Source organism: Cuculus canorus, chromosome 1 (genome assembly GCF_017976375.1).
Source record: "Cuculus canorus isolate bCucCan1 chromosome 1, bCucCan1.pri, whole genome shotgun sequence".
Lineage (NCBI taxonomy): Eukaryota > Metazoa > Chordata > Aves > Cuculiformes > Cuculidae > Cuculus > Cuculus canorus.
In genome coordinates, this window is record NC_071401.1 from 41,626,477 (window position 1) to 41,639,606 (window position 13,130).

At 35.3% G+C, this 13,130-nt stretch overlaps 1 protein-coding gene across 6 annotated transcripts in view; it reads right to left on the minus strand.

The window, feature by feature from the left end:
- Window positions 1-13,130, minus strand: part of DACH1 (dachshund family transcription factor 1) — a 365,247-nt gene that overhangs the window by 168,280 nt on the left and 183,837 nt on the right. For all 6 annotated transcript variants that reach the window (XM_054066079.1, XM_054066085.1, XM_054066075.1 and 3 more), the window contains exon 3: window positions 5,557-5,718. In XM_054066079.1, coding sequence (XP_053922054.1) covers window positions 5,557-5,718 — 162 coding nt within the window. The remainder of the gene's footprint in view (window positions 1-5,556; window positions 5,719-13,130) is intronic.

A 13,130-nucleotide genomic window follows, 5' to 3' on the forward strand; every position in this document is an offset into this window, starting at 1 on the left:
GATTATGCATTTGCTAACACCTAGACAACACATTTCATCCACAAATGTCAAAGAAATTTACAAAAGTAGATATATGTCATTGGCAAGCATTTGTCTTATGTCCCGTGTTGCATGCACAGTCTTGTCTTTAAAAGAAGTGTTATGTATCATGCAATAAGCACTGAAATACTGCAAATAATCATTCTGGCTTATCTTATTTTTATTTTTGCAAGCAAGTATTCTTAGAAAGGGAGCACATCCATCCACCTAGGAATAGACATTCAGTTTACACTATAAGAAAAATATGTATAAACAAAAGTACTGAAGTAAAAAACAAAATCCGCATTTAATCTGTTAAGCAACAGAAAAATTCTTATGAACTAGTGATACTGTCATTGAACTGGAGAGAGTTTGAGAACAAGCTTGCTCTGGCTTTTTCACCCTACGATTTGGAATCTGCTCACACTACCGCCAGCTTAACCAAAAAGGATTAACTCTCATATCCAACTGAGAACACAGATAATTCTCAGTAATTGGTAAAAAATGAAGATGAATGGGGCTGAGAGATAAGGAGCAATTAGCTCATCAGCAGTTACAGCTGTGCACTCAATCCGGATCCATCTCTTGAGTCTCGGCCCCTTTTAAAGAACCCAGGCAGAATAAGCACAGGACACCCCCTCCCAAAAAATTGCCGTACCTGCCCATCATTCCTCTCTCTTCCATTTTATTTCCATGCTATACTGAGACACCTGTCATAGCATTCTGTGTAAATTACTACCTCTCCCAGTCTCCCAGGACCTACATCTACAGCCAATCTTCTTTTTTACACATTAAAAAAAAAAAAAATAAAAAAAAATTGGGGGGGGAGGGGGGGAAAGGTAAAAACGCCCAAACCGAGAAACCAAATGACTACTATAGACACTCTTAAGTTCCCTGTCAATCGTTTCATTATAGCAGCATCATCTGTTTGAAAATATAAGCAATTCCCTCATCTAATTATAGGGAGGATTTGAGGTTCATTAACATTGCCAAGGCAGAGAATCAGATGTGCAACTGCAGAGCTGTGCTCAGTGGCCTGCATTCTCTGTTTCCTTTTATTTGCTTTTTCAAGGTCTCCAAGACTTTTTCCTGAAACCATAAAAGTAATTCTTTCCTTCAAAATAGACACGTGTTTTTAGAAAAAGGAAATGACTGCATTTTGTACTGTTCTATTATTGGGCAAGGTCACTGGAGAAAAATAATTTCACCTAAACAATTTTATCTCTGATTCTGGATGAAAAGAAAAGGGATAATAGTATGCGAGCAACTGTTACTTTTGAACAACAGATCACAGGAAACCTTGCATTTGTCTCATAATTTTAAATATTGCACGGTAATGAGGATGAATAGGAAACATAGCATGCCAAACAAACATCTCAATTTTCAACACATTTTGTGGTTGTTTATGGATTAACATGCTAGCCAAGTGTAAAATGTTGCCTTGTATTTCCTAACTGTGTTTAGAAACTGAGAACACCAAAGTCTTCACGATTGCTTCACTTCCTTAAAGAAATAATAGCACTTTTTTTTGTATGAATGTAGTTTAAACAATGACATTTTCTTGGGACATCTGTTTTGAGATCACATTTTGAATAGATATGAACTCATTTCCTACTAACCAAGTAATTTACTATTGTTGATAGTTGTTTACAAGTTTTATGAGTCAGATTTTAGCAAGTGGCAAAGGTGTTTTCATTATATAAAATGTTCGGGAAGCAAAAGTATAGTGTTCTTCACTTCCTATCAAGTTATAGATAGCAAAGCCTAGCTTGCAGAAGTAGCTTTAAATGTATTTATTTTCAAAGGCTTCTCTTTTGCTACTGCAGGTTAATGAAGTATGATAGCAGGGCAGTAAGGAAATAATTGATCTCCTGTATCTACCCATAACTTTAGAGTAATAGATGGTACATATACAACTGATTGTAATATTGTCCTAAGATGTTAATAAGACAAAGAGCAGAACCTCTTCAACAAAATTTCGAGTTCGACCTTGTCACTCTTTCTTTTAATTCTGCAATTAAATTAGGAAAAAAACAACATGCAGCATAATCCTTTTTCTTTGCTGCTGTACAGAATTCATTTTTTAAACAAAAAAACAGTAATTTATCTATCCTGCATGTTGTATGCAGAATTGCCACTAAAAAGAACCCAGGACATTTTTCCTTCTTATCTGCAATGTTGCTCATATCAGCCAAGCTGTCACAAGACAGTACTTGATATAAACAAGAGATTGCAAAGACATCTCAGTAATCAATATTAGGATGGCTACAGTATGGAAGCCCCAACCACTGCATATCATTTGTCTCAGCATCTATTTCTATGACCAAATGAAGCATTAATTCAAATCATAAATCTATGGTGATTTAAATCTGGGAATGAGCACCTGCCAGCTTTAATGATTTATTTTGTACATTTCAGTAAGCAGGAGATTTGTCCATATGAACTGACAGGTCACCTTCAGATGCCAGTAGCAGACTGTTTATCACCATGCAGACTAGCATCTCATCTTAGCAAGTAAATATTAAACTAAAAGAATCCAATTGATTGTGGATGGGGGAGAAAGGCGTTGCAGCTATATATTTTACTCAGTGTGCTAATACCTCACTCTGATTCCTCTGTAATTTCTTTTTCCTTTTTTTTTCCTCCCTTCTAAAATGATAATTCTGGTGGGAGGATGTGAGCTCAAGGTTACCATGCAAAACTGAGGGATATAAAATAATTACTTATTAGTGTGTATTGGCTTCCTTTAACTCCCTTCACTCACTAACCTTTCAGCCACTGCTTCAAAGGACCAAGTTAAAAAAACTGTGTATAATTATACAATGTTCATCTACAAAAATATGACTTCCGTAAGACACAGGAAGCATCTGATTAAAATCAAAAAGCAAGACATTTCGGAAGTAAACATCACAATTCAATTCAAGAGCCCGTATTTTATTTTTCTTCTACATAGGCATTGGAACAAACTAAGAATACAGTATGGTGAATCTATGTACACTAATATATCAGAATGCTTTACATATGTGCTAAGATGTATCAAATAAGCTTTTAGCCTGGTTGCTTGGTTTGTTTGTTCCTTTCCAGTTTGGTCCAGCACAGAACATAATTTAAAATATTAACCTAGAAGAGGTCATTTTCTTTTATTTTTTTTCCTTCTTCCTGTCAATATTCAGTAACACAGTACTTTAAAATCATGCCTAACAAGACATAATTTAAATAATTAATGCTAGATGGACTTGAAAATATTTATTTGAAAAGACAGTAAAAAAATCTGAAAAAATGTGAGAAAAGAAATGCCTATACCTACTACAAAGCAACACTTTTGAAATACAGGTTCTTGCCAAGACAATAAAATATGCAACTAATATCTGGAGACTTAATAAACCTAGTAGTATCCTGGCATTAGTAGAAGGAGGAATCACTACTCTGATTCCATGGGAATAACTGACACTAGATAGGACTTACTACCAAAAAAAACAAAAAAAAAAAACCCAAAAAACATAAAAAAAACCAAACCAAATAAATGCAAACTGTTTTAGAGAAAACATTCTTAGGAAGTGTACAGCTCAAGGCTGGATGCACAACCAAGCAGATTGTATTTCCAGAACCATTCCTTATGGAACAGAGACCACTGGAATGTTATTCATTCCACTCAGAAAAAACATTTTTTTTCTGAACAAAATCAAATCAATTCTTCATTCAGTTAAATCAGGAAATTAACTGAAATTAACAAGTCAGTTAACGGGCGAAGAGGAAACTTTGACACTGACAATAAATAATCTTGCTTAGCTAACTTTTCCCTACTAAAATAGCTAGAATGTATTTTCTTAAATAGAGAAAACAACGGAGCTGTATGAAAGCAGGTTAGATATCTATATTATGCCTCAAACAAGTATTTCAAGATAGATTTTTTTCTTGATTTTTACTCAGAGGAAATTCAGTTATTCCCTCCATCCATTCTCCTACGAATACTTCATGTGGTTTGCATGTTAACTTTTCTATGTCCATGGATGTACAAGTGGTTTGTCCATAGAACAGCCACGCAGTGTAACAGTTCCATAATCCAATATGTGAACATTTTATTTCACATAATGCGTGCACCCAGGTCTGAAATTCAAATATAAACTAGCTTCTAGTTCTAGAACAAACTCTTTATCCTCCCACTTTCTTTTTTTTACTCTTTCTCATTACTTCACTTTTCTTCCAGTACGTTAGGAGCCACCTGGTCCTTCCACTTCATTTGTACCCATCTCCTCCTCCCAGACTTCACAGACACCTGCTCTCTACTGGCTCTTGTCTTCTCTCCAAGAGAACAATCTTTCCACTAATATCCTAGTGACTGCACGTTTTGGTATCTGAGTACTAACACATTAATTTAAGACTATTTTCTTTGACATCACAGAGGCATTTTTTTAAGCCTTTTCTGGTAATGCATATGTATTGCTATTTAAAATAACGTGTGCTTAGGTGAACAGGTTCTTTGAACTGCAATTCACATTATTTCTAAATAACAGCTTACCAATGCCTACTGAACTGCACAGAAATGCTGTTCACAAACATATTTATTTATGTTAAGGCTAATACATAACTCTCTAAGATTAATTTCAAATGTATTCAGGAGATGAAAAACTAAAAAATAAACAAAACTAAACAAAAGAGCCAAAATAAAAAAACAAACAAAATCCCTATCTTAAACCATTTTTTCCCAGTATGCACCAATCTTGCCTGCAGTCTTCTGAACATACCTCTTTGTCATTGAATTTCTGTTGCTGAGTTAATACTGTCTCAACATGATAAAAGGAGCCAATACAATGAAATGGCATAACAAAACATTTTACAGCAGACACACACAGATGATTAAAGATTTAATCAACAACAACAAAAAGTTACTCTACCTTTGAAGTATGCTTTAGCAAAACAAATCGTCCAAACAAATGAATAAAGTATACTGAAACAATTCTTTTTTGAGAAAGAACAAAAGTCGCTGATGGCTGCTTAGGAAATGGAAAAACCTGTTAACTACATTTTAAGAATGTGTTTATTAAAATAAAATATGATAGGAACTGTAGAGCGTGGCAATAATTTATTGTGTACGTATGTTTTCCTTTTGTCACAGGGCACATGAAAGTATGAAATATTTTGCTTTCAAGCTTGTGTTCTGAATTACCTAAAGTCGATACCCAGCACACTGAGCAGGAGACATTGTTAAATTTCACTTTGACACCATCATCTGTCACCCCACCTGTACTTTGAAAAATGAACTCTAAGCAATCAAACCACTTTCTTTCATGGAAAATATTAACTGGAGTCTGCAAAAGTAACCTGCAAAGGAAAGAGCGATTCTGTAATAGTAACAGCAACTGAATGCTGGTGTAAAGGTCAGATAGAAAATAAAACTAAGAACAGTAAGAAAAGGGAAACAAATATGCAACTTCTTACATCAAATCAAGGATTTCAGAAGGAAGTCCAGACCAATCACCATGTTAATAAAATACCGGAGCATTATGGATGTACAATAATGCTGTGTCTGAGACTTACCGACACTTGAATTCAGATCTCCATTTTCAGAGTCTGCTCCGTGCTGGTTATTATTCGCATGATAGTTGGACATAGCTTCCAATTTAATTTTTTTCACTTTCATTGCTTCTGCTATGGCGGCATTGGTGGCAGCTGCTGCCGCTGCAGCTGCTGCTGTCAGGCCTGCAAAGAAGGAACAACTAACTTTAATATACATTATTCTACAATTCTTCGTTATTGAAAGGACAAAGACTGTTATTCTTCTTTCATGGTTGCTACATAATGAATGGAGAACGTTGTGAAATACTCTTCTTCTTGTTTGATTTCAATGCTATCAACTTTTTCAAGTGAAATGTTTCACATCCTATTTAGACAGCTACTCCAATATATCCACCTAAATTTTAACTTGGAATCCAGTAACTACAGTCATAACACAATCATAACTAACTATGATACAAAGACTTGATATCAGAAACCTAACTGAGCTTTGAAATAGTGTCCTAAGTATCCAGCGAACATGTACATAGCCGTACTTAGAGAAAAAAAATGCCTTTACATCTCATATGTTTGTCATTCTAAAGAAAACAGAAAGCAATAGGTCTATACTTTTGTTTTAAGAGTAAGAGATGAAAGTGGTTTTAGAAGAAAGGTTAGTAAAGCTGAACATTAGTAAAATACTTATTTTGCATCCTCAAAACTTCAAGTCATTAACGCATTTATTAATGAGAAGAGGAATTATTAAACCCATTTAATCCCAACCCCAAAGCCATGTTTAGGAAATCCAAACGGTCTTCCTACTAAACCAAACTTCTGCTGTCCAGCCATTTAAAAGGATGTTCTGCAAGTCAGAAAAATTCTCTTTGTCAAAAGCAGTCAGAGAAATGGTCCAGCAGTGCCTTTAAAACCAAAAATTAGATACACTCTTAACATCATAACTTTTGGTCAAAACTTCCCATGAGCTGCCTACCCCACATAACTATTGTAGATTTAGATTAGACATTAAGAAGATGATTTTTTTTTTATGTGAGGGTAGTAAGACCCTGGCACAGGTTGCCCAAAGAAGTCATGGATGCCCCATCCCTGGAGGTGTTCAAGACCAGGTTGGATGAGGCTTTGAGCAACTTGATCTAGTTCAAGGTGTTCCTGTCTGTGGCAGGGGGATTGAAACTAGATCATCTCTTCCAACCCAACCCATTTTATGATTCTGTGATAACTGATCTAGGGAGCAGAGATGGAAATTAAAAAGAATTGAATGGAAGAAATGAAAGAGAAGGCACTAAATCAGGTAAGGTCTAGGCAATTAAGCAATCTCAGCCTGTGATGCCACAAGAGGAGAACAGGCCCTCCGTCATTCTGAATCATCCTCTCACCATGGAGAAGGCTTAAAAAAACCTCAGTGCAATTAGTTTACAGGTGCCTGCTTGCATGATTTTCAGCTACTCTGAAAAGTGTGAAGTGTCTTACGGATCTCAAGAGGAATTAACTCTACGGCTTACTACTCCAGTGGGTCAAGGCCGCTGCCCAGCATAGGAGGAGTGCAATTTAGTAGGAAAAACCAAATAAGCAAATAATCCCAGGGTGCTGAGGTAAATATTGCTACCACTATTGCTTCCAAGAGCCTCTTGTTGTCTCCTTTGCCTCCTTCAATGGAAAATAAGTTCACTTTTGCCATGTTTTCAGCTAGTGATGGGGAAAGACAGAAGGCAAAATCCAGCAGGGAGAAGGTAGAAGGTGAACAGACATCAGGAATCTCTGCTATCCCAGAGAAAGCAATGAGGTGGCATAAGAGGTGCCTTTGAATATTACTGTGGCTTGACTCAAGGTTGTTTTCCTTTATTTCTTTGCATGGCCGCATAAAGATTAGCAAACAGTTCCAGCTTCCCAACCCTGCTCACAGGCTCACTTCTAACACCTCCCAGTGCAACAAGAATTACCAAGTATGTGATAATTACATTATGCATAGACAGATCAATATTATTTAGGAAACTGCTACTTCGGGTTGAAGATGGTGTACCAAAAGCCACAAATCAAATCAGAAGGTGGATAAATATGAGGGTTTAATTTTATTTTAGCTTCTGCCACTATTACAAATTGTGCCTTTTCTGATCTTAAGAAGGTATTGACAATAACATGGATTGCTTCCAACGATATTTTTACCTTAAAGGAAGGATATGAAGTTATATGTTACACAAATTTGGTTAGAGTCCCTAAATTAGTCCACAGAAAAAGGGATGGTGCACCTCTGAACTCTGGTTTGCATCCTGTGTTCATTGAACAATGCAATAATCTATACTTCCTTTTTCTTATATACATCACTGACAAGCTAAAACTAGCACCTTGAAAGAACAATCCTTTGGAGGAATATTCAGATATGATACAAGCAATGAACACAACAGCAAGCCTCAAACTTTCGAGTGTGACTGCACTTCTAGACCAGCAGTTTTTAGGAGCTTCCAAATATTATAGTATATACCATATTAAACAGACACTAGACATTGGGCTTTTGAGCCCACCTGTAAATAGAATATTACGTCTCATCGAGGTAATGACCTGGTTGCAGAACTAGCAAAATACAAACTCTCTTTTGCTACAAAATTTGCAAATATGTATATTTCAGTGCTTCTCTCCAAAGTAGATCATAATGCTTCCCTCTAAAGGAAGCCATAACCTTTGGATAGGGACTGGGAAACTAAAATACAGCTTGCTTAGTTCTGTAGTATCATTTACACAAGTTACTGCTTGTGATAATAAATGATAATTTTAAGAAGCAGAAACTAAACTACTAATTTCATTCCTTTTCTCACACAACTGCACAAGTTACTGAAATGATTACTCTACTCTACAGCAATTAATTTAAACTATATGAATCTGAAACACGTCTCATATAAACACCTGCATAAGTGGAGGGAAAATCTGAGTAAGGAATAATCTTCAGAATTATAGCTTAATGCACACAGCAATTCCAGCCTACCGCACGGTTTCTGCTTTACTGTTACTTTTTCCTATCACTTGACTGTCTAAGTGGGAAGGAAGGTCCCAAGCCAGTTACTAGAGCCTTTTGCATTATAATCACTGGTGCATTGTGCTGTACTGTGGTATCGTGCAACAAAAAAACTTTCTTTCCAGCACAGGACCTGATTTATGTCACTTATCTCAGCAGCAAAGGCAGCCAAATGAATTCTAAAAAGAAGAGGTTAATAAACTGCTACGTACCTCAATGTGTATTTTAATACTCTAAACTTTAGAGTTCAGGTATGGGTACCTACTTGGGTAAATACTTGGGATTTTTTTTTAACTGATTGTTTGAAAAAGCCTTTTTACTTAAACATTATTTAATATCACTTCACTATTATAACAAGTAGCCAAGGAATTTCCAAGGTTTACCCTTTCCATTACAGACAAAAATGAGATAATCAGAAATCATCTTATAAAGGCAACTGAAATGCAAGAAATAATAAGGATCACACAAACAGCCACTTGAGATATTTTTTTTATTCTTTACAAATATTTATTCGAACAGTTAAAAAATATCCAGGCCAAAATATTCAATGGATTAAAGTCAATAGCAGTTGTCATTAATATTCTGAAATTGATAAGTTGTTTATGTCTGGCATTCTTCCTGCTGATTATGCAGTGAGACAGGCAGCTTTATAAATATCTCATCACTCCATCGTCACACAAATTTCATCGACAGTGCTCATGCACAGCTATTAGCAATATGAATCTAACCATTACAAGAGGAAAGAAAATCGAACATGTGGCATTAATACGCAGTCCTGGTTCCTAACCATCTGATAGGCAGATGGTGTAAAGCGGATTCTCCAGCTGAAATGAAGGGGCACATCATTTAAAACCTTGTTTGCATTCTAACTGATATCAGTGCCATATTGATATACATGATACATCATGGCAGTATTTGAACAATCTAGTTTGTTTCAGTCATAAATGTTTACAGCCTTGTTTTTTATCTTCAGAAGCATGTTCTGAAGAGCGTATTTTTAATTTATGAAACCTATTGTTTACTTCTGTTGAACCAGAAGATTAGCAAGGAGCAGGAATATTAAATTACCACAACCACAGCAGTATAACTAAGATGGATGAAAAAAACATGGTTTTTCAATAAAAGATGTTAGTAAAGGAATTAAAAAATTAGCCTAGACATTTTATGCATTAAATACATTTATTCATTTAAACCTTACAGCTTTTTTCCCATGTGACATACTTAGAACTTTAATGCTTTATAAAGCCATTCATTTAAATCTCTTACTGCGTGCAATTAATCTTGTCCAGCAATTTAATTCAAAAAAGCAAAACATCAGACAGTAAAGTTCAATTCAACCATCACACTCCTGCAGTAATCTCCGTATTGCTGACAGTTCCTATAGACTCATCAGCAAAAGTCTGTTCAAGGTGTCTTGTAGGAGCTGTATGAATTTGAATTACAGCTCAATTGAAAGCTCTCCAAGCCTTAGTTGGAACTCAGGAACAAGAAGCAGAACACCAAAAGAAAGCGTGAATGATCCTTTCCTACAAAGACCTTCTCTCTCCTGTCACTAGATTACTTTGGCCTGTTGGGTGTGTTTGTAGCTGTTAATTATGTTAATAAAGTTGCAGCCTGCTGCCTCTGCCAAATATAATCATAAGGTTTCTCCTGCCAAGTTCTAGTCTAATTTACACCCGTGCAACTCTACTGAAGTCAGAATTTCATGGGTGCGAATGAGACCAGAAGTATGCCCAGTATGTGTGGTCTCCAGTGTTGAAAAATGAGTGAATGAAATGGAAAACAATGACAAAAAAAAAACATACCATCTTCAGAAAACAACTCGGTTTGAAAAGCAAAATGCCCAAGAAACGCTGACATATATCATGACAGATTTTCAAAATGTGTATGAATTACTGGTGGGCAGTAAATCACAGCCAGGGATTCTGCCTTCCAACAAATATTGTTCCCTGTGAATATTGCTCCCTGGGAAAGCTCTTAGAAGTTCCAGATTTGATGTCACGAGGAGCTCACAATGTATCCTATTAGTGAAGGAAAAACCAAAAGGAACCGCAACTTTTCCAGCCTCAAATATGTCTCAAAATACACATTTTGAAATGTATGCCTAAACTTGGTCCTGGGACAACTTACAAAGTTATTTAAGTAATTGATCTTAATTGACATTTAACTTCCTCCACATATTATTCCTAATAGTATGATTCTTAATACTTATTCCAATAAATAATTAATTTCTTAACAAAATTGTTGTCTTGCTTTATATATATAGACCATAGATATATGTATTCATGGGTACATAAGAAAGTCCAAAAGTATATAGGTTTGTACTTCCACAATGTCCTTCTTCAGGACTTGGAAGAACATTTTCAAGATGCCTTACCTTTGCCACCTCAGAACAGGCAAAGAAAATCAAAATACAATTGTTAGCACTGTGTTATGTATTTAATTTCATGTATTCGCTGGAAAGTTCATTCTGCAGAAATGCTTCACTGTGTGGGAGGAGGTTCAAATCTCATCTAAATTCTGTAAGAACTCCTTTCATTATTTCAAATTAATGCTCAATCCTTTTTCTTTCAGTTACTTTCAGTGGCATTGACTTGAAAATAATTCATGTCTTTTCTTGATTTAATTCCAGACTTCATACTGAGGTTCTTACTTGGGCAAAAATCTTACTAAAACCTGAAAAGCTCTTCCTGAAAAAGAAAGGCAGGGTTACCTCCTAGGACTCGACCCCCATCACTGTAGATTATTGCACCGGTTTCACAGGTTTCAGCAGTTCAGGTACAAGTTTTTGGTAGCTTATTAAGCTGCCGCCAGTTATTTCAAATGAAATAGGATCCTAACCTTAGTCTCTGATCTAATGGGTGTTTTATATAGTGCGATACATAAAACAAGAAGGGGAAAGTAATCTGCAGGAGGACAGAGGTCTGATTACATAGACTGGATTGCAGGAAGGGGAACTACAGACTGTAACATAATGTGCATTAAAATACACTCAGTTTCATTAGTAGTGTTATTTACATATAATGTAGTCCAGGAAACACAGTTATCTAGAAGCCTTATTTTTTTTAAGCTGTCTGGATCAATTCAATGCAACAATACTGGTATATCCCAAAAATTCCATTACCTGTTATTTTTGGATAATCAAGAAATCCTTCTCTGACCCTTCTAGCTCTATTTGCCTACTTAACTTGCACGGTTCAGCATAAACTGATCATCCAGATTAATTTTTAGCATCTTTAAAGGGGCTGTTACTAAAGGAGTCATGTGAATAAAAGTGAAAGAACCAACTATACTTTAAATATTGTTAAAGGAAGAATACTTGGAAAAATTCAGCCATCTGATCTGGTTTAGTCTAAAATGAAACCGCCAGTCTTGCACTGCAAGAAAACCAGTGTACATGAAGTTCAAACCATCTGTTGTACATCAGACTAATCAGACCTTTTTCCTGTAGCTACTCCTAAACTGCAACATGAATTCTGGGGTCTGGGTATTGCATTTAAATAAACAAGAGAAAAAAGCTAAATTTCCACAGCAATCTTCTAACTTAAAAATCTTTTTGCTCACAGTGTCCCTGCAATTAATAACATAGTTCCAGAAATAAAACACTGATCTACAAAGAAGTAGTGTCCTAGTGATTAGTTCGGTTAAAAGCAGATAAAGCTTAATATTAAGACTGTATTTGTTGAATAAGTACTGGCAGTTTCAATGATGCTGCACAAAAATGTGTAAATGTAATTATTTCATCATTAATATTCACCATTTATGAAACTGGTTATCCTTTATGTGGATTTAATACTTTGTACTGAAAAGTAAAAAGTGAAGTCATGAAGTATATTTCAAATATCACAACAAATTACTGTTATAGCTTAACAGGGTTTTGTAATTTATGAATTTATTATTAGCTTGATGCAATTGGGACAGAAATAAACAATTTATACTGCATAACTGCCTTCCTATGTTAGACTTATCAGCAACAGTTTAAAATCCTACTAAAATGCATACAGCATCACTACAAAATAATTAAGAGAGAACACTCTTTTTTTAACAGTCATCTTTTCAAAAGCAATAGATTCTCAGTTCTCATTCAGTCTGTTGCATTATTCATTTCATGTGCAACCTCATGCTGGACCATAAATTGTTACTTTATCTAATCAAAGGCGACTTAACTCCACAGAAGGTCAAAGGTTTAATTTTGTGAAGTATTATCTTACGCCATGAGTTTAACGGAAAAATAGAAGAAGAAAAACAGCCAAGAAACTGGTAATAAATGAAGCTTTATTGCCTCGGGCATTGGCCTAGTTAATAAACTTTCATTGAAGGTTTCTTTCAACTGTTATGGACAATGAGGTAAAAAAAAATCTTAAATTACAGCCATGTGTGACTTTTAAAGCAGGCATTCTTTTTTGTCTCAACCTCCTCAGCTTAGGAAAAAGACAAAGAGATTGTCTTCGATTTCTTAACCAAAAATGTATGCTTCTAAACAGATGAAAAAGCACAGATCAAGCCATTTTGAAAGCAGAGGTCAGCTTTGAACAATATAAAAAATACTTTTCTGTAAGTGTCAAATCTTGATCTGCAATATCTTTAACTCAAT